This window comes from Thamnophis elegans, chromosome 12 (genome assembly GCF_009769535.1).
Source record: "Thamnophis elegans isolate rThaEle1 chromosome 12, rThaEle1.pri, whole genome shotgun sequence".
NCBI classification, from domain to species: domain Eukaryota; kingdom Metazoa; phylum Chordata; class Lepidosauria; order Squamata; family Colubridae; genus Thamnophis; species Thamnophis elegans.
Window position 1 is genome coordinate 26,597,519 of NC_045552.1, and position 27,408 is coordinate 26,624,926.

At 41.9% G+C, this 27,408-nt stretch overlaps 1 protein-coding gene across 1 annotated transcript in view; it reads right to left on the reverse strand.

Annotated features, from left to right (window-relative positions):
• Positions 1 to 27,408, reverse strand: part of ADGRB2 (adhesion G protein-coupled receptor B2) — a 256,805-nt gene that overhangs the window by 122,098 nt on the left and 107,299 nt on the right. Inside the window, 3 exon segments of the mRNA XM_032227776.1 lie at positions 1,374 to 1,475; positions 4,664 to 4,828; positions 18,621 to 18,779. Of these exon segments, the coding sequence (XP_032083667.1) occupies positions 1,374 to 1,475; positions 4,664 to 4,828; positions 18,621 to 18,779 (426 nt within the window).

A 27,408-nucleotide genomic window follows, 5' to 3' on the forward strand; every position in this document is an offset into this window, starting at 1 on the left:
CACCTTCCCACCAAAGGTGGTCCCTATTTTTTCTATTTGCAATTTTTACGTACTTTCAAACTGCTAGGTTGGCAGAAGCTGGGAGAAGTAACGGGAGTGCACTCCATTACGTGGCACTAGGGATTTGAACCACTGAACTGCAGATCTTTCTGATCGGCAAGCTCAGAGTCTTAGCCACTGAGCCACCGTGTCCCTTTGCAAAAAGTATAGCTTTCTCTAAATTCAAAATCAGAAAATTGAAAATAGTTGCTTCCCCCCACCCCAAGATGGGAAATCAATTATTTTTTAATTCAGTAAATTTTGGTGATGGGTGGAAGGCAAGGCACAACTCCACAAGAATGTTCCGTTGTGGTTATTGTAAACCAAAGGTCAGAAGCAAAATTGGAAATTCCTTTCAGAAGGAAGAATGACAATGACCTACAATAAATTGAAGGAAGATTGACCAGGGTTGTATTGTAAGCAAACCAGTTGGTACAGATAACCAACTTCTGTCTTCTTTTTACTGGTATTGCTACTGTTCAACATCTAGAATTGCTTCCTACTTGAAAAGGAATCTTATCAGATATTCCTTCCATTCCCCACCATCTAATCAGAGCTGATGAAGCTTCTTGGAAGAGAAGCGAAATGTCTTCAAGAAAAAAGCAAGGTAGTCCAGTTGCCTCCTGAAAAAGCACCTCTGAGATATATCAGAGATTGCAACTTCAAGTAAGAAGCGTTCTGAGGCTTTGTTTTAAATTAAAGAGTGGTAGTACTACATCCAACCTGAGGTTTTATTTGTGCATGGAATCTGTGTTTCAATTGTATAATTCATCTAAATCCAAACAGATTTCTATTAAGATGGATTCGAATTTACTACAATGTGCAATTTTATTCAAATTATATTATGTTGACGGTGGTCTTTGCTAGTCATTTTTAGCTTGGGTTTAAGAGGAGTTTTTAGTCTCTTAAGATGATTTATATGGTATATTTAATTATTCACAATGTTAATGATATTTAAGACCTCCCTGACATTTTAAAGTCCCCAGTTCATTTATCTGCATTATATTATTTTACTTTTTTCCCCTATTTCTTCTTGTATATGTAATTTTCTTTGAAGTATTCAATAAAGGGGGAAAATATGGGGTTGCACTGTAACTCCCATCTAATCCAGTCACCTTGACCCTGATGGGACCAACAGTCCAATACATCTAGAATCCAAAAAGTGGTTGCCATTCAAGTCAACTAACGTGGCTCTCTATTTTCAGAGTGCAATCCAATTTAGAAAAGGGGTCTCAATCATACATCCTCCCCACGTTTCCAATTGTCCTCTGTGATGTTTTAGGCTCTAATTTGGAGAACCTACATTGTCAATCTCTACCCAGATATCTACCTACCTGTAGCATTTGATGGGCATTTGTTGTAGACTGTTTCACCAGCTGCAGCTTTCTTCCAAGTCATCAGGGCAATGGACTCATCCTTGCACATCTCGTGGAAGGCTGGAAGGAGAGAAGAGGGAACTGGTAGGGCAGCAGAACAAATACCCGCACCTAGCAAAGTTAGCCCAAAGATAAGACAATGGAGGAAAGAAGGACAGCAGATGCAATGGTCTATCACCAAATTAAGTACGTGCAGATCAGTGACGTGCAGTGAGGTTTACGGTTGGTGAGGCAAGAGCGCGGCGGCGGCGAGAAGCAGCGTCCCCGCTGCTGTCCCCGACAGAGGCGTCTCGCATCTATGTCCGCCATAGATGTGAGATGCCTCTGTTGGACACAGCGGTGGGGACGGAGGAGGCAGGGGGTGAGGCGGCAGCCGGCGAAGAAAGGGGAGAGGAGGAGGAGGAAAGGGAGAGGGGAGCAGGACGGGGCTCCCAGTGGGAGGGAGAGAAGAAAGGGAAGGGGGGGCACAGCAGGCAAAAGAAAGAAGGCGCCAGCCCGCCAGCAGAGGCGGGTAAAAGACCCGCCTCTGCTGGCGGGCTGCCCCTCTCTTCTCAAACCAGCTGCCCTCCCTTCCCTCTCTTCTCAAACAAACTCTCTCTCAAATTGAGAGAGAGTTTGTTTGAGTGAAGTGAAGAAACAAACACATGCACATACACATACACACATACAAATTACTCACAATAAAAAATTACTTACAAATTACAATAATTTTGAATTCCTCCCTCCGACTCAGGACCCACATACCTTTTCCAGCTGTGTCACAGAGGATTTCAACTCTCCTCTTGACTGTCATGATGAAAATGTAAAAAATGTAAAAAGAAAAAGGCAAAAGCTGCTGCTGCCAGAGCAGGAGGAGGCGAGAGAACCACGTGCCTCCTTTGCATAAGGAATTTTTCACCTTTTAACCCTTGCTTAACTCTGCTCAAGTGATCATAAAGATAGAGCAAAGGAGGCACGTGGTTCTCTCGCCTCCTCCTGCAGTTAAGCACTAAGCAGAGTCATCCACTGTGACTCTGGCAGCAACTACCTCAGCCTTTTTCCTTTTACATTTGTTTTTCTTTCTCATGATGACAGTGGTGAGGCCCTGCCTCCCCTGCCTCCCCTGACTGCACGTCCCTGGTGCAGATGAATTATCTTGTATTTTTTCCCTACCAATTCTCATTTCTCATATCTAATTTAAAATGTGCTTTTCAATTTATTTCTTTTTAAAAATATTTTTATTAAGCAGTTTGTTTGTTTGTTTTTTAAAAAAAAGACCTTTTTTTTTGCAATTTCCTTCTGTACAACATTTCCACCTCGGTATGCATACATTGTAAATACACTTCTCCCCCCTTATTTCCATTTCTCTTTGCCTATACATAGGATACTATTATATACATTCCTTAATTTACAATCCTTCATTATGTACCCTTTCCATTTATACATGTTTGTTCATCTCTACCTATACATTGCTAATTTCTAACTCCTGTGTCTTCTTCATTTAGTCTTTCCTTAAGCTTTACACCTGTCCTCTAGCCATTTCTACCACTCATTCCATACCATAGAATGGTAGAGTGTGTAGAGATGGACAAATTTACAAAAGAAATAAAAGAAAAGGAGGAAACAGAATATTATATGGCTTTTAAATTTATTTCAGCAGCATTTAGAACAGCAGCCCCCAATCTTTTGGGCACCGGGAACTGGTTCTGTGGAGAGAGGATTTTCCACAAACTGGAGGGACCGTGGTTTCATGTGCTACCTGTCTCATGCAGATGGGGCTTCACATGTTTGTGCAGCCCTGTTTCTGGCATGCTGCAGACCAGTGCTGGTCCATAGATCAGGGGTTGTGGGACCCCTGATTTAGAATATACCCCCAAGGATGAAGCTGTGTAACGGTACCTGGGAAAGATCTTGGGGAACAGGAGGAAGGGTTGCAGACTGAGCAATGGTCAGATAAAAGACAGCTGAGCACACAGAATAAAAGTGGGTGTCAGGCCTGCCGCCATCTTTTCTTTTGGATCTTTGGCCTGCCACCCTTTCTATTATTCTACTATGCATTTTCTATTGTGGGAAAATGGGAGGGGGGATTGTAGGAGTGAGATGCGATGTAGCCATAATAAAATTCCTTTCTAGAAAGCCAAGTCCTTTGTCTTTGCACCTCTGCACCTGACCGGAACTGGATGGGTGGAAGCTGCCAGCATGGCAGTGGAAGATGGGACCCTGTGATGGACTTGTGGGCGCGGGGGCAAGATCTCAAACTTTCAACTGGGTAGGGGAAATCGGGAAGCTTTCAGATTCGGGTTTTCCCAGATGTGCCAACATGGCTCTCTTAATAAATTGGAACTTTGAGGAATCCTTTGCCTCGGACTCTGATTTACTTTTGGATGCTATTTGGAACCCTGACAGTGGGTGGGGCAAATGTGTCAAAAGGGACCCGCCCTAGGTTCTTGGGCTGCAAAAGCAAAGTGGGGGAGATGCATTTTCAGACTTACAAGATTCTGTTGATGTAACCTTACAACAAAGATAATGCTAATACTTCTGGGTCTGCCTCTTATCTGAAGTACCTCACAAGACTGACCACCGGTGTCAACTTGACCCTGTGAGATGACAAAATGGCCACAGACACTAATGGATGCCCAGTCATGCATATTGTGGAGGAAATCTGTGTTAGCATAAGATGAGGAGGGGGGAAATAGGAGTCTCATAGCATCTGTTCAGATTTGAATAAAATTTAAGGTAAAATAGGTGCTACCCGACACTTCCTGATGCAGGGGTGGGTTCCGGCCACCATTACTTCCGGTTTGGTAGTAAAAAAATTTTTGTGTGCGTGCGTATTTTCATTTAAAATGATCTGTGCATGTGCACAACATTAAAAATGAATAAAATTACATTTTTAATGAAGATTGTTCTGCGCATGTGCAGAACAGAAAATCAAGATGGCGCCGCTGATCATAGAACCGGTGTGGTCATGTGTCCACCGGAGTTACTACCTATTTGGCTGAACCAGACTGAATAAGTAGGAACCCACATCTGTTCTTTATTGGACAGTTATCTTTCAATCCCGCACAATTTGCAATTTCTTCTCCTCATACATTTAAAGATGTACGGACTTCAACTCCCAGAATTCCCCAGCCAGCATGACTCACATCTTTGATTTGCCAAGGTAGAGAAAACCCACATCAAACTGAATTAAAACCATGTCAGAGAACTTTCCTGCCCATCCCTTTTGAGGAGGGCTGCCATATGCCAAATGCTACAATGCCAAATACCTGGGCATTTTTTCTCGTTGCAGGTCTTCACTTCTTCCCCGCTGCCCTCACAGGGGTAGTCTTGTGCTCCCATCCCTTGGCACATGCGGAAACGTTTCTGCCAGCCGGTATCACAAGTCTTGGAGCACATGTTCCATTCACTCCATGGACCCCATCGGCTTGCAGCTGCGGACAAGCAAGAGGAAAGGATTATGGGATTTTGAACTCCATGGCACACATTCTCTGCTCTCTTTTTTTTCTTTTTAATTTTTTTTATTCATTCCCTATTAAAATATCGGACACAGCACCACCATCCTGGCATTATCTCTGCCATACACACTATAATATATAACAAATATCATATATACTCATCATGCACTAAGTATATGTAATTGTTCTGCCCAATATACTCATTTATATCTACACATATTATAACACATTTCATGTCTACAAATCCTATTTATTTCCTGTTCCAACTCCCACCTCTCAGTTCCAACCATTGGTAATATCTATTCCATATATCATGATATTCTGTCTGTCCTTTATTCTTTAATTCGAACGTCAATCTAGCCATTTCTGTGCAATCCAATACTTTCTTTATTATCTCTCTTTGTAAAGGTGTATTTTCACTTTTCCATTGTTGGCCGTGTACCATTCTCGCTGCTGTTATGATGTATAGTATTTATCCCATTTATTTATTTTATATTTATTTATCATGTGGCACCTGCAGAGATCATGTAATCACTGATATACAACACTAACAAAACTCATACATACAAACACAATGTAAGTTTAAGTAGAGCATCAGCAAGTATGTATATATAAAATATGTAGATGGTACAAGATCAGTGGTGGGTTGCAGACGGTATGCCCCAGTACGGACATACCGGAGCCTGCCCGGGGCACCGGATACCATTCCGGTATGGTGCTCCAGAGGGGCCACCTGCCCGCCCGTGCTCCTTACCGGTCTTTTAAGTCTTTGGTGCTTCCATGCACGCGCACAGCACGTACAGTGCCTGCGCGATGCTCCGCCGAGCAACTGGAGCATCGCGGAGGTGTCTCTGGATGGTAAGACGCATGCTTGCACTGCAGGCGTTCATATGGAGGATGCCGGGCCCCGTTGCAACCGTACTGGTTGCAGTGGGATCCGGAACCTATCACTGTACAAGCTAAAAGATAAAATATTAAATTAAGGTAAAACCATGGGGGTGGGGGAATCACCGTACTACAGCACCATAGAGTCGCAATAGGATAAACGTTTTTATTCAATATCTAAAGAAGCTAATCATCTAACTGCTTCTGGTGTGGTTGTGATGAGATCATCCCAGATGCCTTGAAATTCCCTGAGGAGACATTTTCAATCCATATGTGTTATTGTTTGTTCCAGTACACCGCAGTCACATTGCAGGTGCTTGGCCATTCTCAATTTAAACAGCTTTGCTTAGTTCTGGCATGTCTTGTCCTGATGCAATTCAAGTGGCTCCATACTTTTTCGGAGCAGATGCATTTCTGGATGTGGTTGTTTTGTTTTTTTGAATCTCCATGATCTGATTGATTACAGTTATTAAACGTCACGCATTGTAATCAAAATTCTTCCTCTAGATCCTAAGATTGTGATAAGTTACCCTTAATTAGTTTCTTAGACTTCAGCTTGGTGTGAGGTAGAGATTATTCACACATGTCCATGCATAATCTCCTAATTTGCTTTCCTCTTAGCTGGAGGACCAGATAGAAGGGCGCTGAAGATGAAAGGACACCTTTTGGATCTGAGGGGTGCAACGGGGCTGGCTGATAATGGCTTTAATTAAATACTCCACAGATGATTAAACCTATTTATCAATAATTCAGATCTCATTTAAACTAAAATGGCCTCTCTTCTCACCCGGGGTTGTGATCACCAGGAATTCATCTCCCATCCCTCAGGAGGTACTACTCTCTTTTCAAGAATGCATCTTTAACAGATGCAGAGAATCTTGAGATACAAGGCAATTGCTGAAAAAAAAAAAAAAAAGCAACCGAAAGAAACAGGTGTAATGGGGCCGGGCACCCACCACATGAATGCACGTAGCACACGCATGCGTAATTACTGCCCGTGATGCTCCAGATGCATAGCGGAGCATTGTGCAGGCGCCATACACTCCATGCGCGTAAGCCCCCAAAACTTCAAATACTGGTAAGGAGCGTGGGCGGGGAGGGGGCCTCCGGAGCATCGCACTGGAATGGTACCTGGTGCTCCCAGCAGGCACCAGTACAGCCATATCGGGGTGTACCGGTCATAACCCACCACTGGATCACCCACAAAAAACCAGTTTGTCAAGACCAGAGTAGGTCCTGGGTCCCTCACATAGGCAAATACTATATTCTTCCCAAATTTCTGATGGTAATGGACCTCTTTTTAGTCTCAGATTTTGTTCTGGAAGCATACCTCACCCCTCATGTCCTGGTACCAAAATTAATCTTCTTTAGAGGAATGTAATCCATGGCCAGAGTTCCTAGCAATCTGCAATGGCGAAGATGACAGAGTGCTGTCCCCAGCTGCTCTTCCGGGTTCCGATGTGTGCATGTGTGCCAGACAGCTTGTCCAGCATGCATGCGTGTGATGAAACCTGGAAGAGCAACTGGTTGTTGCATGCATGTGCATTTGCACCAACCAGCTGCTCTCTTGCAGGTTCTGTCGCTCCAGCATACTCACACATACACACACATGCTTCACTTTTGGCACTTAGTGCTGAAAAGGTTAACCATCACTGCTGTAGGTGACAGCACCGGAAGTGTGAGGCCCCTGTCGAAAAGTCATTGGTTTTCTTCATTGGGTGTCACCCATTTGAGGATGGCCAGGTCAAGGAACAGACACTACGGAGATGCTACTCTAGCATTGTAGCCTCTCTATGTAGGCAGCCATGGATTAACCTTTAAGCAGAATAAGAATGTGGGTAGGACACCAAGTGACTGAATGTGGGGGTGGGGGACATATCACTAGTTCCTCTTAACTAGTGCAAGCTCAACAGAGAGAGATCCAACCTAGAAATCAAGAGACGGTGAGAACAATTAATCAATGGAATAGCTTGTCTCCCAGAATTGTGGATGCTCCATCACTGAAGGTTGTTTTTTTTTTTAAAAAAAATAATTTTTATTCAACATTTTTTAAACATTAAAATCATGATTAAACTTTTACAGCTTTCCGTTATCTGTCATTGTTTTGTTCTAATTTTGAATTTTTCATTCTGAGGACTATTGTTTTATACATATACCTCCTTATTTCATAGTTACTCATTTATATAATATATACATCATATACCCCTCTGTTAGTCTTTAAATATATACCATTTCCTTTTGTTATACTTTCTATGTATTCATTATATATTATTTACATCTCTTTTCTAGCCAATTATACCACCTGTTACAAGTCTTAAAATACTCTGTTTCCTCTCTATCCCTTAGCTCCATTGTTAATTTATCAATTTCCGTGCATTCTAGCACCTTTTTTTATGATCTCTGCATTTGAGGGGACTTTTTTTTTGTTTCCAATTTTATTTGAAGGTTTTATTTGGAGAACCAGGATGGAATGAGGATTCCTGGCTTGGACAAGGGGTTTGACTAGAAGAGCTAAGTTTCTATGAACTATCCTGTCATTAAAGCTTTCACTGCCATACTAAACTTTAGTTTTCAATATTGAATGAGTCTTAATGTGTCAGTTATGCCATAGAAGGGATGAGAGGGACCAAGGTTGGGCTGGGTTTAGGCAGTAGATATAAACAAACATGCAAGAGAGACAATCAAAAAGCTTAAAAGGAAATAAAAAGACAAAATATCCCTCATCAGCTATCAGCACCCTAATTAACGGAGATTAGTGCCAAGATTAACACTGGAACAACAATCAAGCAGCAACAATCAAGGAACTAGCAACTTAGACAAACAAGCTAACATTGAACAGCGTCTAATCAAGGGACTACCAGGACGACTCCTGCCAACACTGACAGGGCAAGTCACTTGCATATAGAGAGCAAAGCCCACTTCCTTCTAGCACAGATGATGCTACCTGATGGAAACATCTGCAAGAAAACAACCAAGCTCAGAGAGCATCAAAGACCCTGCATATGTTGACCTTAATCAGACCCTGATTATAGAGTAGGATAATGGGATCATGGAAACCTTTCTCTGACCCATCTTGCACTACACAAAATCAAGGGCAGGCTATTTTGAGTTTCTTCCACCCATCTGTGAAGTCACTTCTTTAAGTCCCTCTCTGTCATTTCTTTCATGCCTTCAGGATCAACATCAAACTCCTTCATTACAGGAATGACTGGACAATCTAAGTCAGAGGTCTCCAAACTTGGCAACTTTAAGACTTGGGACTTCAACTCCCAGAATTATGGAGAATTCTGGGAGTTGAAGTCCACAAGCCTTAAAGTTGCCAAGTTTAGAGACCTCTGATTTAAGTGATCAGGTTCTGTGGAAGTTGACTGCTGTCTCTTTGCCTACTTATAAGGCAATACAGCAAGCAGCCAGTTCAGTTATCTTTTCGCATCAGGAACAATCCATTGCGCATCTAATGCAAAAATGCAATGTTTTGCTTCAGTTCCAAGGGAGAATGCTTAGAAGCAGTTTAATGCTGAGAATCATTCGGATACACAAGAGGAAACATTCTTCATGAGAAGATACTTTGTGCATAAAGGAGCCTTTGATAATTAAATTTATTATGACATACCACTATATTTTTCTCGGCAAAAATTACAAAGGACCACTCCACTCTTCCCTTACCTGATCTCTTAACATTTTGCTCGCCTGAAATATTACAGGTTCTAGCCAGGAAATTATATTTTTTAATGCTCCCAATAAGCGTTCAACAAAAGTCATCATGCAAAGAATGATTGCACATTGGGGAAAAGACTGCTGCTTTTCTGTCTTCTTTTTGGAGGGTTAGCATTAAAAATGCAGGGCTCTTGCCATGACACCGTCTCATTCATGTGCCTACTGCTATAAAGGTCTAGGAGAGGAAGGGGCAGCCTACTTAGTATGGGAGCCACAAGTTGCTTTTGTAATGACAAAGACCTTATGCAGCATAAGTGACCAAAGGGAGGTGGGGGAATCTCTTTTTTATGAATTTTTAAAGCATTCGAGAGTATTAACCCTCTGCAATTATGCAGGCACTCATTTCAACCCTTAATTAGACCACTAAACATGCAAAATCTTTGGTATTTTGGCAGCAGCATGGCTGTGCATGGCTGTTGGGACTGGGAACTGGGCATCAGGGTCTTCAGTGGCTGCTTAATATTTTCCCCTCCCAAGCAGAATCTCCTGGGGAGCATTTAGCAAGACTGATTGAGATGAACTGGATGGAGTTACAAGAATTCCAGCAACTGAACCATTTCCCATTTAGAATCAAACTATCTCCAGGTGTTGTGGCCCGCTAGTGACCAGCAGAGCTGGCAATAGATTTGGACAGATTGGGAGGAACATGGGCCAGTCCTGGAGGCTGGGAAAGGCTCAGACAAGGGCTCTATATCGGAGGCAGAGAGGGGCCCAAGGCCATCTAATTGTTGTTTGCTGCCTCCGGAACCACCGGAGTTGGACATTAGTGAGGCAGAAGAACAGCAAGAGACTGTTCCCAGTGTGCACATGCACAGAGCTGCCAGAAGATGAGAATCATAAGAAAACAGGGTCGTCTTGGAGTCAGGCTTGGAGATGATTGGCCCCTCCCATAAGACATAAAATAGGAGCAAACGGTACATGAACTTTTGCAGGGATCAATTAGTTCACCTGGTCAGTTCAAGTTTTGAAAAGTTCTGTTTGACTCTGTGCTAAGTTTGGCCTTGCTCTGCATTTGGCAATTAGGCCTCTGGCAGCAATCCCAGGGAGAGAAGGTAACCCCTAAAAGACTGTGGCAACTCGAACAGACATCTGTCTGAACCTTCACAGACTTTTTGTGAAGCCCTGCGGACTGTGAATGACCATAATTTATAGCTGTATAAATAAAAGAGAGTTTTGGGGGCTAAGATTGTGATTTATGCTTTCTCAGGAAGCCTAGGTCAGGACACCAGGTAGGTTGTAAGGACCCTTTGATTTTCTTTCAAACAGTCTCCTGATGATTTGGAAATAATAGCATACAGTTGGAGTTGGAAGGAACTTTGGAGGTCTTCTAGTCCAACCCTCTGCTTAAGCAGGAGATCCTATACCATTCCAGATAAATGCCTGTCCAATATCTTCTGAAAAACCTCCAATGTTGGAGCACCCATAACTTCCAGAGGCAGGTTGTTCCACTGATTAATTGTTCTCACTGTTAGGAAATTTCTCTTAGTAGGAAGGTGGGTCTCTTCACTAACAATTTGGAATTTGGCTGGTTTCATAACAGGCACTTCAATCCATAGCAGTCTGGAAACCAACTCTTAGACCTAATCTAGGAAATATCCTATCGTCTGATTTTGCTGAAGGAAGGTATAAGAAGAAGTCTTGATTCCTTTAGAATGTGAACTTCTTGGTCCTGGAAATAGTTTTGCTCTCCCTGGAAAATTCCCATTGCCGAATCTCCTGCTTCACAAAACTTTCAACTGGCTGCAGAGTCCTCCCATAGGGAAACTTGTCAACCTGTCATCATCATCATTGTCTCTTGGGCTCAGAATCATAAATAACCACAACTTCGATCCAGCAACTAATCATTTTCATGCTGCTGCACTGAGGCATATGAGCCTTGGATCTCCTTCTTGGGCATTAAAAGGTAAAGAAAGATTTCCCTTGTCAGTCATGCCTGACTCTAGGGGGCAGTGCTTATCCTAATCGAATGAGCCAGCATTGTCTGAAGATGCTTTTGTAGTCATGTGGCCAACATGACTATATACCAGTGGTGGGTTCCGGATCCCGTTGCAACCGTACTGGCATCCTCTACATGAATGTGTGTAGCGCGTACATGCATTCTTACTGCTTGCCATGCCTCCGCGAGCCTCCACAATGCTCCAGCTGTGGCACTGTGCTCTCTGTGCACGTGCGCGGAAGCGCCAAAGAGCTCAAATACAAGTAAGGAGCTCGAGCGGGCAGGTGGGGCCTCCAGAGCACCATACTGGAATGGTACCCAGTGCTCTGGGCAGGCACAGGTACGCCCGTACTGGGTCATACCACCTGCAACCCACCACTGCAATATACCAAAGGTGCACAGAAAGCTTCACACCAAAGTGGCACTTGTTTATCTACTTGCATTTACATACTTTTGAAACTGCTAGGATGGCAGGTCTTGGGCAAGAACAGGAACTCACTAAAGTGGAGTTCTTGACTCACAATCAGAAGGTTGTGAGTTCAATCCTAGGTAGAGGCAGATGTAGGGTCTTCTGCTTGGGCAGGGGGTTGGACTAGATGACCTGCAAGGTCCCTTCCAACTCTGTTAATCTGTTATGGGGTATTTAAGTCTCAAACTACCAGCCTTCTCATTGACAAACCCAGCATCTTACCCACTTGGCCACTGTGCCCCCTGTCCTTGGCATTAAAATTACATATAAGCTATAATAACTGCCAGATGATTTTAAGAAGGCTACCTACAGAAACCTTAATAGTTCTCTATAGAATAATGGGTTCGGGCATTGGTAGAGACAGTTTCTGCTTGATGCACTGGATAAAAACTGGATTCTCACCTGCATCTTGGCTAAGTGCCTAGCCCAGCTTATACAGAAGTTCACAATCAAAGCTCTTAGATTCTCACAGCCTCTTTAAATGGGTTTCTTGCAAGGAAAAAGGACTCTGCTTACTGAGTCTTGGTAAATGGACATGCCATATGTACTTTAGCTCTCATTTACTATTGAGCATATGAGATAAAATTTCCTTGTACCTTTGATTCTTTTTCTAAGAATTTCTTGACTGGAGGGGTGAGGAGTTTACTATCTATTTAGAAGATACAAAATACATATCCATCTTTTCTTCTTCTGCAATATCTGAAAATATCCCTTCCTTTTCCCAGGCTAATTCCATATAAGCTCCTTTTGATAAGATATTTTACTTCTTAACTTTTGGCTTGTAGAGAATCTTTCTATTAGTGTTTTGTAATTATGATAAAAGGAACATCGTGGCTCAGTGGCTTAGACGTTGAGTTTGTCTATCAGAAAGGTCGGCAGTTCAGTAGTTTGAATTCCTAGCACCGCGTAACAGAGTGAGCTCCCATTACTTGTCCCAGGTTCTGCCAACCTAGCCGTTCAAAAGCATGTAAAAATGCAAGTAGAAAAATAGGAACCACCTTTGGTGGGAAGAGAATGTGCTCTGTGCATCTTGAGCTTTCAGTCATGCCGACCACATGACCACAGAGAGATCTTCGGACAGTGCTGGCTCTTCAGCTTTGAAACGAAGATGAGCACTGCCCCTCGAGTCGGGAATGACTAGCACATATGTGCAAGGGAAACCTTTACCTAATTATGATAAACTTGCTCCGTAGCAACTCCATACCCAGCCAAAGTCAAAATTTTAGAGATCTGGATTCTAGTCTTATTTCAGAGGCAGACACTTCATAACCTGAGAAAGGAACAAGGTGACCCCCTAGTTACTGAAAACAGGAAGACACAGTGATTTACCTTGCAGGATGAAGGAGAATCCAATAAACATACCAAATAATCCCAAAAGGGTGAACAATAGTATTCAGACATCGGCTGAGCTTCAGAGAGAAGCTCTGTCAGAGTTCCAAATAGCACCCAAAAGTACATCAGAGTCCAAGGCAAAGTATTGCTCAAAATTCCAATTTATTAAAAGTGTCATGTTGGCACATCTGAAGGCTTCCCAGTTTTCCCCACCTAGTTGAAAGTTCAAGATCTTGCACCCACACCCACAAGTCCATCACATGGTCCAATCTCCCACTGCCATGCTGGCAGCTCCACCCCTCCAGTTCCAGTCAGGTGCAGAGGTGCAGAGACAAAGGATGACCTTGACATTCTAGAAAGAATGTTGTTATGGCTACATAGCATCTAAATCCTACAATCCCCCCTTCCATTTTCCCACAATAGAAAATGCATAGAAGAATAATAGAAAGTGTGGCAGGTGAAAGATCCAAAAGAAACGGTGACTGCAGGCCTGACACTGCCACTTGTGGACTTCATATGTGGACTTCAAGAAGACCCAGAATTCCCCAGCCAATTGTGTTGGCTGGGAAATTCTAGGAGTTGAAGTCCACAAATGTTAAAGTGGCGGAAGTTGAGAAATACTGATCTCAGGGATATTAACTAAAATGCTGTGACCATCTCCAGGCCGAGCTGTCACTCTTCAGTAAAAACTGGCAAATTAAACTTGATTCTGAGGGATGATGGGGAGAAGGTAGGCAGAGCAGCCCAAAGGCATCTGTCTGATGGCTGTCATATCTTCAAACTTGCTGCATTAGGAGCTGTGATTTTACAAAGAACAGCTGCTGCTCCAAACCAATTGGCAGAAGATAGGGAGATGTTAACCATGACTTGCCAAGTCTATAGCCCAGGATTTGGATAGCATCAACCCAAGATTCTGGGGTACAATTTATAATTGGGTTCTTAAAAGGTGGGAGTTGTACAGTTTGGCCAAGGAAAGGAGTCAGGATTATGAGGTCCTTGAAGACTATCTTCTTCCCATTTGGCTACCATCTAGGTCAGCGGTCATTCTCTGGTATTCCTGATAAAGCAAGGAAGACTTTGGTTCCCACATCATGGCTGCTCCTTAGCAGAAGACTTCCAAGGATCAACACATGGCTGGGTTTCAGTCCTCATGAAAAGATTTCATGGCAGAGTTGGGCAGCTGTTCTGCCTTCAGATGTGGCATTCTGCCTAATTCATTGCAGGTAGTCCTTGACTTGTAGCAGTTCATTTAGTGACCACTGTTCTGACCTAGGCTTCATCAAATCACGAAACAGACTCATTGTCCCCCCCAAAAAACCCTCTTTATTTTGGCTAATGTGTATTCCTAGCATTCACATCCATCAAAATCCTGGCAAACAATCTTTCAAGGGTGAATTGCAAACACAGACCTTATCAGCCCTTGGATAGTTGCCAGGTTGATAGCTTCCAGATGCAATGCTGTACAAGGAAATACTTGGCTAGGAGTCTCTCAGATAAGCAAATCTTCACGCTAACAAACTAATTGTCTCCTGCAAACACCATTCCTATTTGTTCCCTATGGGAGAGGCCATTCAGCATCCTCTTGTGCCTTTACTCCCACGTTGACTGTTGTTCCTTAATTGGTCCCTTCTCCTGACAGCTCTGCTCATGTGCACATCGGGAACAGGTTCCAGCTGGTCTTCAGATTTACTTATCTCTGACTCCGAAGGTAGCTGATAACTGTCGGAGGGCCTGCCCTCCCCCTCTGCCTCTGACGCAGAGCCCTCACCAGAGCCTTCCCCCGACTCCAAGACTGGCCCATGTTCCTCCCCAACCTCCTTATTGGCTGAATCTGCCACCAGCTCCACTGGCTGCTAGTGGGCCACAACAACCACTTGAAGTTACAACACCCTGAAAAAAGTGACTTTTGGGTATTTTCCACACTTAAAACCATTGCAGCATCCCCATGGTCACATGATCAAAATTTAGAGTAGCTGCTTGGAACTGAGTCATATTTACAATGGATTCAGTGTCCTGGGATCATGTGATCACCTGTTGTGACCTTCTGACAAGCAAAGTCAATGGGGAAGCCATTTTAACTTAACAACTGCAGTGAATCACTTAACAACTGTGGCCAGAAAATTCATAAACTGGGGCAAAATTCACTTAACAACTACCTCACTTAGCAACATAATGTTTGGGCTAAATTGAGGTCGTAGGTTGACCTCAAATAATGTGTAAAAGGTAAAGGTTTCCCTGTCAGTCATGTTCAACTGTAGAGCATGCTGCTCATCTCCATTACTTGGCCGAGGGAGCCAGCGCTGACCAAAGACAATTTCTGTGGTCATGAGGCCAGCACAAATGGAAAACTGCCAACTTCCCACCAAAGTGGCACCTATTCATCTACTTGCATTTTCATGCTTTCAAACTGCTAGGCGGGCAGGAGCTGGAGCAAGGAATGGGAGCTCACCTCATTGTGCGCAGCTTGGGTCTCGAACTGACAACCTCAGGGTCTTTAAATGCTGAGCCATAATGCCCCTCGAATAATATCTGTACCTGTATATATAAAATACACCTGTCTATTGGCAACATTTGGACTTTGTTAGTGCTAAGAGGTTTAGGGTTAATGGTGCAAAATATCTTGAATTTGAAACATCTTAGATTGAGCATGAAAGTTATTTTGAGTGCATGAGCAAGAGTTTCAAATAAAAAAAAAATCTTAGATCTTTTCTTAGATCTTCCTAAGCCCCACTTAGGAGTCAGTTCTATTTCTATCACAAAGCACCTCCAAACTAATCAAATGAATTTGTTTAAAATCGCAGATATTTTTTTTTCCCACTGAAGTAACTATTCTGAGGTCAAAACAAGATGGTTTTGCATGTCAAAGAATTCAGGTGTGAGGGTTCCAAATAGCATCCAAAAATAAATCAGAGTCCAAGGCAAAGTATTAACCAAAGTTCCAATTTATTAAAAGAGCCATGTTGGCACATCTGGGAAAGCCCAAATCTGAAAGCTTTCCCCACCCAGTTGAAAGTTCAAGCTCTCCCTCCCCCCCACACACACACCAGTCCATCACATGGCCCAATCTCCCACTGCCATGCTGGCAGTTCCACCCATCTAGTTCCGGTCAGGTGCAGAGGTGCAAAGACAAAGGATGACCTTGGCTTTCTAGAAAGAATTTTGTTATGGCTACATAGCATCCACTCCTATAATCCTCCCTCCCATTTTCCCACAATAGAAAATGCATAGTAGAATAATAGAAAGTGTGGCAGGCCAAAAATCCAAAAGAAAAGATGGCTGCAGGCCTGACATCAGGTTTGACATTTTGTGTATCATTGGTCTAAACCCCCAGATGGATATCTTTGGGCCAACCGTTCTTTTTCCCCCCCTCACACCATCCTATCTCACCTGTTGTTGTGAGCTAGGAGAATAAAACAAGAACTGGCCCCATGCTCACTTGAGCTCATTAAAGTAAATGCTTGTTAAAAGTGAAACAAATAAAAAGAAATCCTATTCATCTCTCATCCTTGGTGAATTTAAAATGCTAGCTAAATGCTATCTCTTTTTTCTGCTGTTTCATCTCAGTTGCTTTGTTTGTTTGTTTTTAAAAATGCCTGTAGGCCAAACTGGCAAATAAGCTTGGTAGCATTTAAAAAAAACAAACCCTAAATAAATCCCTGCTTTTGCTTGACTGAAGAATTCATTTTCTTCATCAAGGTCTTGAGATCAATGAGACAGTCTGGACGAGCTGTTCAAAAATTATTTGTTGAACTCAACAACCTCAGACTCCTCCAAGAGATAGAGATCACACCGGGCAGTGAAGAAGAAAAGGTAAACTAGTAGTTAAAGAGCAACAAGTCCAGGAAATGGAAACCAAGTATTTAGCAGATGCGTAGTCTTAGAAGGAAGGGGTGGGTCAAAATCTTCAATGTACTGCCCCATCCCTTTTGTGTATGTGTGATCACAATGGGCACATTTGCCATATTCCAGCTTTTGACCCATTTGCATCTTCCCCCGGGGACCTCCCTCCTGTACACTGGTTTCATACTATCAGTGTTTGCCAGCTAGCTATATTGGTGGAACATTCAACTTCTTTCCTGCTTAAAAGGCTACTTTGGACTTTGTTCCTCTCTGGGAGGAGATTTCCAAGTATTTCTAGTGTTTCAAAACAAGCTTGGTTCCCTAGGCCCATGTTGGCAATCCTATGGCACTCGTGCCCAAAGTGGCATGTGGTGCCATGTCACCTGGTATGTGCAGCGTCACCCATTCCTCTTCTGGGTTTCTGGTGTGCATGCACATGAGCTGATCAGCTGGCCTTTGTGTGTGCAGCAATGCTGGAAACCGGAAGACCAGGTCTTCTGTTTTCTGGCATCCACCAGCCACCTGATAGGCGCATGCGCATACGTGGCAGAAATTGGAAGACTTGCTGGCTGGTGCACATGCGCATACCGGAAACCAGAAGTATGTTTTCTGGCACGCGCATGCCCCCTGGGCATCTCCTCTTCCTGGTCGTGGCCCAGACGAGTGCACGAAGTGTTCCCTTTTTGGCACTCGGTGCCAAAGAGGTTCACCATCACTGCCCTCAGCCTTCCATCTGGAAAACTCGCAAGATTTGCTTTTCTCGGCTATGTACATGTATATATCTGAACTAGACTGTGTTGTTTCTCTGTGTCATATAACGTAAGTGGGTATATGCATATTTTATTTATTTGTTTGTTTGTTTGTTTGTTATGTTTATGTAGTGTATATTGGAGGTGGTGATCCTTTGAGAGCTTATGCAACAAGATTTCATTTTAATGTATGCCGATTGGTATACATTTAAAGTGACAATAAAATTACTCTACGTCTACTCATATGAGTACTGGTGGCTGCTTTGACATGGGGCAAACCATGAGGTGTCTGTTTTAAACAATGGATAATTAGAACTGCAGAAAAAACAGTTACACTAACCTGCCTTCCATTGAGGATCTCTTTACTCCATGAGTCAAAAAGAGGGCTGTGAAAATATCTACAGACCCTTTGCATCCTGGATATAAATTGTTTCTACTCCTACCCTCAAAACGACACAACAGAATAGAATTAAAATTTAAAAAATCATTAGTGATACCTTTCTGCAGTCTGTGATTCATGCTTCTTCAGTCTTGTTGGGCTGCATGAGGGATGCTATGCATACCAGTGGTGGGTTCCTACCAGTTCTGCCCAGTTCAGCCAAACCAGTAGTAGTTTGGCGGCCTGGGTCACTGAAACCGGCAGTGACCCAGCCCTGCCACATCCCTGAACCGGTTCTCCCAGATCTTGTTTTTTAGTTGTACTGTGCATGTGTGTGTCGCGCTCCCTTGAGCGAACTGGCAGTAGTCTCTGCCGGAACCCACCTCTGATGGATACCCAAACTGGTCATCTACCATTGTGCCTGTTTTTTTTTAAGGCAATGAAAAAGAAGGCTCCCTTACCTGAACATTCTGGATTGTAACACTCCCTGGCATCAGCATGAGCTCCTTTGCACTCTGCGAAGCCGTGAGCCAAGACACTGCATTTACGGGTCCGTTGCTGAGTCCCATTGGAACAGGTCACTGAACACCGGCTCCAAGATCCCCAGTCAAGCCATTGGCCTTCCACTGTGATAAAGAAACACAAGGAAAATCATTTCATGAAAATTTGAGTATGGGCAGGAAATCCAGATGTTTCTCTTTCACTTCAAACCAACTCATCTCCATCCCCCTCTAGCTCCCAAAGTAGGACTCCCTCATGAAGCTTCTCCTCAAACTTAACTTGAGCTGAATGAACAATAAGATGGACTGGATGAGCAACTGTGGGAGTTCTACAGTGTATTTTCCTTCAAAGAAGAACAACACAACTCAATAGGCTCCTACCAACAACCACATCATGCCCCACGAGAAGGAAGGGGGTGAAAAATAGGCAGGGAAATCCAATAACCAACATAATATAAACCAGATTTTTCAACCCATGGTGCACCATAGTTTGATAGTGTTTCTCAACCTCAACCTTGATAAATCATGATAGTGTTTCTCAACCTCAGCAGTATATGGTATATGAACTCCAATTTAAAATTATGGTGGCTGGGGGAATTCAGGGAATTGAAGTCAACACATTTTAAAGTTGCTGAGACTAAAAGATGCTGGTTAGATCATAGCTTCCAGCTCCACATAAGAGACAGAGAGATTGAAATGGGGAGGGCAAAATTACCAGTCAAAACCTACTTGGTAACGACAGCAATCTCTGAAATGTTTGAGCACAGGAGAAATATAAAAAATAAAATAAATAAATGTTTTAAAGTTCCTAATTCTCATTGTTTGTATATGGGGAGGGCTGTGATAACAAGTTCTGCTTAACCTTGTTAATTCTCTCTATGTTTTATTGCATTTATTAATGTTTCAACTTTAATAAGTTGTCAGGTGCAAAAAACAAGGACCACATGTGAGATTCAACTAAACATATTTATTGCTCATGCCTAGGCACAAGAATCTACTTAACTAATGGTTAGCACTATTATGACATTGAGGTAAAGGTTCCCCTTGCACATATGTGCTAGTCGTTCCCGACTCTAGGGGGCGGTGCTCATCTCAGTTTCAAAGCTGAAGAGCCAGCGCTGTCTGAAGATATCTCCATGGTCATGTGGCCGGCATGACTAGACACTGAAGGTGCATGGAACCCTGTTACCTTCCCACCAAAGGTGCTTCTTATTTTTCTACTTGCATTTTTTACATGCTTTTGAACTGCTAGATTGGTAGAAGCTGAGACAAGTAATGGGAGCTCACTCTGTTACGCGGTGTTAGGGATTCGGATCACTGTACTACCAAACTTTCTGATTGACAAACCCAGCGTCTTAGCCACTGAGCCACTGTGTCCCTATTTTGACACTAGGTAAGGGTTAACAGAATTCAAGGGGGGGGGGTTATGGTCTATTTATGGCTACATAGAGATTCAATGTTGATTCCTCTTTTGACTCCGGGGCTCTGCCACTCCTCTTCTATACAGTATATCTATGAACATGACTATTTTCTCCTTGGAAGGGCCCTTTTGGAGGGGGTCAGAGGTAGTATTCAGCTGGTTCTCTCTGGTTTGGGCGAATCAGTAACAGAGACTGCAGGAGGCTCCACCCACCCACCCCGACATAATGCACAAGCACTGAGCATGCACAGAAGGCCATGCATATGCGCAGACACGGCACATGCAAGCGAAACATTTGCAAACCGGTAGGGAAGGTAAGTGAATCCCACTGCTGGAGGGGGTTGATCTTTCTTGGGACAGATTTTTCAAACAAGCAACTGATGAGTTTTACAATGCAAAAGACTGATGGATAAAATTAGGGTGCTTGCTTAGACTTCAAAGGTGAAAGTATCAACCGAATACAAGAAGCAGCTGATGGTGAGAGATTACAGAAGGCCAGAGAAAAAGGAAGAGGGAACAGCAGACAAAACAATTGACGGCTTATCTCATAAATGACTGCTCAGCCCAGGTGGGAAGAGACCAAGAGGCATTTTGAAGGATTCAAAAGAGATTCTCTGACTTAACTCGTTATAAAGGAGCCTGAGGATTCCTTGGAATTTGGTATTCCAAGGATTCTGTATTGCCAACTGTCTATCTGGATTGAAGTTACAACAGATTACAAACTGTACACCTTTTATGCATTTGTAATAATTTAGAAGTGAAAGATTTGACCTAAAGATGGTCTTCAGCAGGTTCTGAGCAGTTCTGGAGAACTGGTAGCGGAAATTTTGAGTAGTTTGGAGAACTGGCAAATACCACCTCTGGCTGGCCCTGCCTCCATCTATTCTCTGCCTCCCGAATCCCTGCTGATCGGGAGGGAATGGGGATTTTTCAGTAACCTTCCCTTGCCACGCCCACCAAGCAACACCATGTCCATCAAGCCATGCCCACAGAACGGGTAGTAAAAAAAATTGAATCCCACCACTGATTTGACCCATTAACTATTTCATAGCAAACTTTATCAAGAATTTAGAGCCAAATTCATTACGTCCTTATTAGTCCAACTATATATTTTTAGTTTGGACAGGGAAAAAAATCTATTTTCTATTGTCTGAAGGAGATGAACTTGTAACAAAAAAGTTGCATTGTTTACCATGGCTGCAAGGAAGATACAAAAGAACACACTGACAAATAGCAGCTTAATATTAAAGCGGATGTATTGAACAGATATGATTGCTGTAATTTTAGAAGTATTTTGCTAAAGCGTATGGTTGCAAATGTTTAAATGTGAAAAAACACAAATATAGTGTATTTATCCCAAACAAAAGCAACTTTAAAGTAACTTTAATGCAATCTGTGTAACTGTTAGTTCTTTGATTTTTGCCCAGTTATGCAGGGCAACACATTAATACAGAAATTATAACTAGATATCATATTCTTCTCCTAGCCACATCCATAGTCCAAGGCAACAACATTGTGCATTTCCTTACTAGCAGGGCCTATCAGAAGCAGCCAATGCTGTAAGAAGGAAAATCCCAAATTATAACACAATTGGGGCATGAGTGTAATTCAATGTGCACTTAAATCCATGCCTTCAAATTGAGGGTTGTGTCTATCATCCCTGCTGGACAAAGCAAAGAAATACTGGGATCAGATTTTTATAATTCAGAAGATTGTTAAATGTAAAAATGAACCCTTAATTTTTCCTTTTAGGTTTGATGGACAAAAAAGTTTGAATGAAAATTTGAAACTTACTATAGCAGCGAAAATCTTATACACGCAAAGATGGGAAGGTTCACTAATTCCCACAATGGACGGTGATGGCGAAGGTGATGGAGTTGGCAGAGAGGGCAAAATTGACTGTGTTAATTAAGAGAGAAAACATTATCTAGTTTTGTTTTTATTTGGAAGCTTCTTCTGTCTTAACTCAAAAATGAGAAAAAAATAGAAGTCTAATTTTAGGTTTTGATTATTACAGTGATTTTTTTGTTGTTCTAGAAAGGTTGTAAGTTGTAACTTTTATATTCTATTGTACTGAAAAATATTAGAAGTCAGTACTTTTTTCCTTCCTTCCTTCCTTCCTTCCTTCCTTCCTTCCTTCCTTCCACCCTTCCCTTCCCTTTTTCTTTATTTCCTTACCTCCCTTTCTTCTTTTCTTCCTAATGTGTTAAAATTGTATTTGTATTTATATTTTAACTTACAATAAACTGTAACATTTTTTTACAAAAAATATTGGGATATGAATACATTGCTTAGGAACAAAGATCCAGCAGTGAGACCACAGGATCAAATTTAATATCCTTTTTTGCAGGCCAAAAATGTATGGAGCAATAGGCTGTAGCTCTATCAGAGGAAGAATCACTATTCAACTCTGTGACACTTAACTGCGTGACTCCTATTTTTGCTGGCAGAAGCAGCAAATGTAATGGAACAAGTTGTTTCAGATGAAGCTAGCAACTAAGCACAAGATGACACCAGTTCCTGGTCCAGAGCTACACACAGAGTCTCTCATGCATTTATCTAAGTCTTCATGAGTATTACTTAACAAGTAGGACAAAGGAGAAAAGCAAGCCTTGATGCCACCTCATCATAGGAAAGTATCTGAAAAGGAGGAGAGTCTGGAAGAAGCTTTGAAACTGGGAGAAGAAATCTTGAAAAGACTTCTGGCTTCCAGGGAGTTGGATTTTTTTTTAAGCCTGCTAAGATCAGTTCTAGGCTGTGTCTTCCTTGCTTGTAGAATCCTCCAATCTGTGGTCTCCAAAAGCTATTACTTATCTTGGGTGTCCTCAATTTTTCCTTTTCCTGTGTTATCTGGAAAGAGGGAAAGACAGGCAGAAGAAAAAATGCGGTGGGGAGGGGAGAAATCTTTTACAAGGAGATAAATTAAGGCCCTGGAAAAGAATCTTCTTCTTCTTCTTCTTCTTCTTCTTCTTCTTCTTCTTCTTCTTCTTCTTCCTCTTCCGCTGCTGCTGCTGCTGCTACTACTACTACTACTACTACTACTACATCGTCGTTGTCGCCATCATCATCATCATCATCATCATCATCATCATCATCATCATATTAGAAGAGAAGGTGCTGATGTACATTGGTGACCTATGATGGTTAGATTTGGCCTCAGTGTTCCTGACAAATTGAAATATACTATAGCATCATCAGCAATATTCAAATCCATTGCCCTTTCCCATTCTAGACTTCTTCATCAGGTTAATTGATTCCTTCCCACCAACATGAGTTGATCATTTTTCCCTAGTAAAATTCCATTTGATTTTATAAATACAAAGCTATCTAGTGAGGATAGCTTCAGTTTTGCTCAATCTAGATGTAAACGAGATAGGATAGATTTGGTGAAGTAGTAGGCTGAGTGCCAACATTATGTTACTGATTAAAATCAACCTTGGACCAAGAAAGTAGAAAAGTAAACTTTTGAAGAACAACATATAGCCACTATGTGATCTGACTGTAAGGATATCATTTCATAGATTGCTTTCCCTGCCTAACTCATGATGTCTCTCTCCTTTTACCTGTCAAAATATTTCCTTAATCTGAACTCCTTTATATTTATCTCTGCCAGTTCTGAAAAACAAAACCATGTTGACTTTAGATCATGTCCTGGACACAACTATAACTTTCTCAACAATATTGTGAAATGGTTGGCACTACCTTCCTCCAAGGTTCTTGTTCTTTTCCTTCTCTATTTAGCTTAGAGTTTTGACACCCTTCTACTCATCCTCAAGACCCTGCTTAGATTCTGAATTCAGAGAAGGTTCTGCCAGCTGTCGAGACTACCTCCCCATAGTTAATCACTATAGTTAGTCATGCTTGGTGGTAAGACCTGATCTTTCCATTAGCCAGAAACCTGGAGTCCTCTTATCGCCCCAAATCCTAAGGGATGCAAATCTAAAATCAATAGCTAAGAAGAAGCCTTTCCAGTAGAACAGATGGTACTACTTGGCCTCCCTTAGAGGCCTGGCAGCTCAAAAGAAATGGCTATGAGCTGAATGTAGCCGAAGGAGCTGGTGCATCTTGCATAAGCTTGGCCAGAAGTCTTCTCTTGAACAGCACCAATACCCAAACGACAAGATGAATGTTGACAAAAAAATAGGGGAAAAGTAAAGCTCTTGATAGTTTCTATGAAGCGGTTTGCAGCAGCTGGTGAGGACGGTGGCCTCACTGAAGCTGTGCAAAAAAAAACCCTGCTGTTTGCTTCTGCTACTATAGGTAGGAGCCAATAAAAATGCCTCATTAAATCATAATGGGGCCTTGGAGGTGATTTAGTCCAGCCCCTTGCACATTGCAGGATCTTCAATGAAGGATGAAACGGCAGTATTGCTGGCAAGTGACTGTCCGTCTCGTAGCCCCTGCCAGCTCTCTCCCGGCAGGCTGTTTCACTGTTGAAAAATTTCCTCGGTTGAGAAGCTTCTCTTAACATTCAGCCCAAATCTGCATGACTGACATTTCCATGGAAAAAAAAAACAATGCTGCTCCATCTTCTGCCTAGAGAAGATCTCTCCCATACTTCCACTTTTCCAGGTTTAAAATATTTGGCTTCTACATGTCTTGTAGAATTTAAGGTTGCCCCCTTTCTCTTTTTCTTTTCTTATAGGCTGATGATATATAATAGAATAAAATAACAGAGTTGGAAGGGACCTTAGAGATCTTCTAGTCCAACCCCCTGCCTAGGCAGGAAACCCTACATGACTTCAGACAAATAGTTATCCATCATCTTCTTAAAAACCTCCAGTGTTGGAGCATTCACAACTTCTGGAGGCAAGTTATTCCACTGATTAATTGTTCTCATTGTCAGGAAATTTCTCCTCAGTTCTAAGTTGTTTTCCTCCTTGATTAGTTTCCACTCTTTGCTTTTTGTTCTACCCTCAGGTGCTTTAGAAAACAGTTTGACTCCTTCTTCTTTGTGGCAACCCCTGAGATATTGAAACACTGCTATCATGTCTCCCCTAGTCCTTCTTTTAATTAAATTAGACATACTCAGTTCCTGCAACAGTCCTTCGTCTGTTTTAGCCTCCAGTCCCCTAATCATCTTTGTTGCTCTTCTCTGCACTTTTTCTAGAGTCTCCACATCTTTTTTACATTGTGGCGACCAAACTGAATGCAGCATTTCAAGTGTGGCCTTTCCAAGACATTATAAAGTGGTATTAACCACTTTATGATTAGAGGTTAGACAGGAAAGAAAGCAAAAGCTTTTGAATGTAGGATGATATGATTAAAAGCTAGAGTAAGAGTTAGAAATAAAGGGAATATTAATGTATTACACTTTTAGTTGATGAAATGGAAGAAATAATGACAAACAGGTGAAATATTTGAATAATGATAGATTGTAACTTAATATAGTATATTGTAATGGGAATTTCATAGATTGATTGAATGCAATAATAATCCTTAATTTGATTAGTTTTGTTTGTGTTGGGATGTATGGTGCCCACATGCCACACTGTTCATGCATTGGTTTGACATATATATATAAAATTAAAAACTTAAAAAAAAATAAACAAGCTTCCAAAGTACTGGATGATATATCTCTTTTAATGCAGCCTATTTTTTTTCTTTTTTGTTTTTTTTTACAGTTGCATCATACTTCTGCCTCCCGCCCAGCTTCTCCACTGAAGCAGTTGAATCTTCTTCTCATTTTCTGCTGCCAACTCTGATCTCTCCCATCAATATCTGTACCAGAGTTGCAAGACCTTCATTTATCTTACTTGACTTCCCTTGTGTTGGTTTCAGCTGCGTTCCAGCCTATCAAAATTCTTTGGAATCTTAATACAGGACTGCAAATGGAATATTCATTATGAATTTTTTATAAGCATTCATGCACTGCCTCACACCGAAAAGTTTAAATTGGTTCTAATCCCTTAATCTAACTTTGCTGTATATAATTTAGTTCAATGGTTGAGTTTGTACAATATGCAAAAGGAGACCCAAATAGGTTGGGTACATTGTAGAAGCCCAGCAATTATTTCTCTGTCTTATGTGAGTGTTGCAACTACATTTTCCTAACACGAGTGTAGGGGTGTAAAAATAATTGAGGTACTTTTACAATGAATGAGAAACCACCCTTAGTAGTAAATTTGGAGAAAACGGAGTATTCAAAACAGGGAAAAATAATGGCAAGTATGTATAGTTTCACTTATCCAGTGTAAATACTTTAGAAACAGCAGGACTGGAAAATATGGCAAGTGGAAGATAAATAGAAGATCGGCTTCACCTTATTTAACAATCTGAAAAATAGAAGCAACAATGATTTGTGAATCAAAAGGAAGAGAGATTACATGGAATTTTAAGAGGGCATTGCATCTGACTTGATGGTGATTGGACATCCATTTATGTTGGTCTATGGCTGTAGTTATTTCACACTTTAAAATTGAAAGCTTGGGACAATTTAATACTGGTGGAAATAAATACATAAAAGTATAAGACCTCATGATGAAAGCATGACCCCTATATTGAAAGCATTCAGGGCAAAAATAGTCCCAATGCTAACCTATGATGCAGAATTGTAGGGCCTTAATAAAGCTATAGAGGGATGCGGTGGCTCAGTGACTAAGATGCTCAGCTTGTCAATCAGAAAGGTCGGCAGTTCAGCAATTTGAATCCCTAGTGCTGTGTAACGGAGTGAGCTCCCATTACTTGCCCCAGCTTCTGCCAACCTAGCAGTTCGAAAGCAAGTAGAAAATGCAAGTAAAAAAATAGCAACCACCTTTGGTGGGAAGGTAACAGCGCCTTCGGCATTTAGTCATACTGGCCACATGACCACGGAGATGTCTTCAGACAGTGCTGGCTCTTTGGCTTTGAAACAGAGATAAGCACCGCCCCCTAGAGTCTGGAACGACTAGCACATAAAGGGGAACCTTTACCTTTAATAAAGCTATAACTTATTGAATAAGTTCAAACCCTTTTTTAGGATGAACACTGGGAACTGACAGGAACACATCTGCTTCTACGATCAGAGTGGAAACAAGCATCTATTCCTTAAATAATCATTTCATAATTAAAATGTTCACATACTGGTAGAGGATCCATTTGAGGATCTGATAGACTTCCTAAGATAGGCTTAATAGAATAGATACTGTAAACATGGCCCAGCTCAACTTCTGGGTCAGCCAATTTTCCAACATGGATTTTCTACTCAACATCTACTCTCAAGGGCCACCCAGGCAAGGGAATTTTTTTTAAAACAGAGAGTCCTAGATATTATTGCTCAAACCAACATGGAATTATTGGCTAAAAATAGATCCCTGGGTTGGTTGGCTAAGAATAAAACTATTTTTCAAC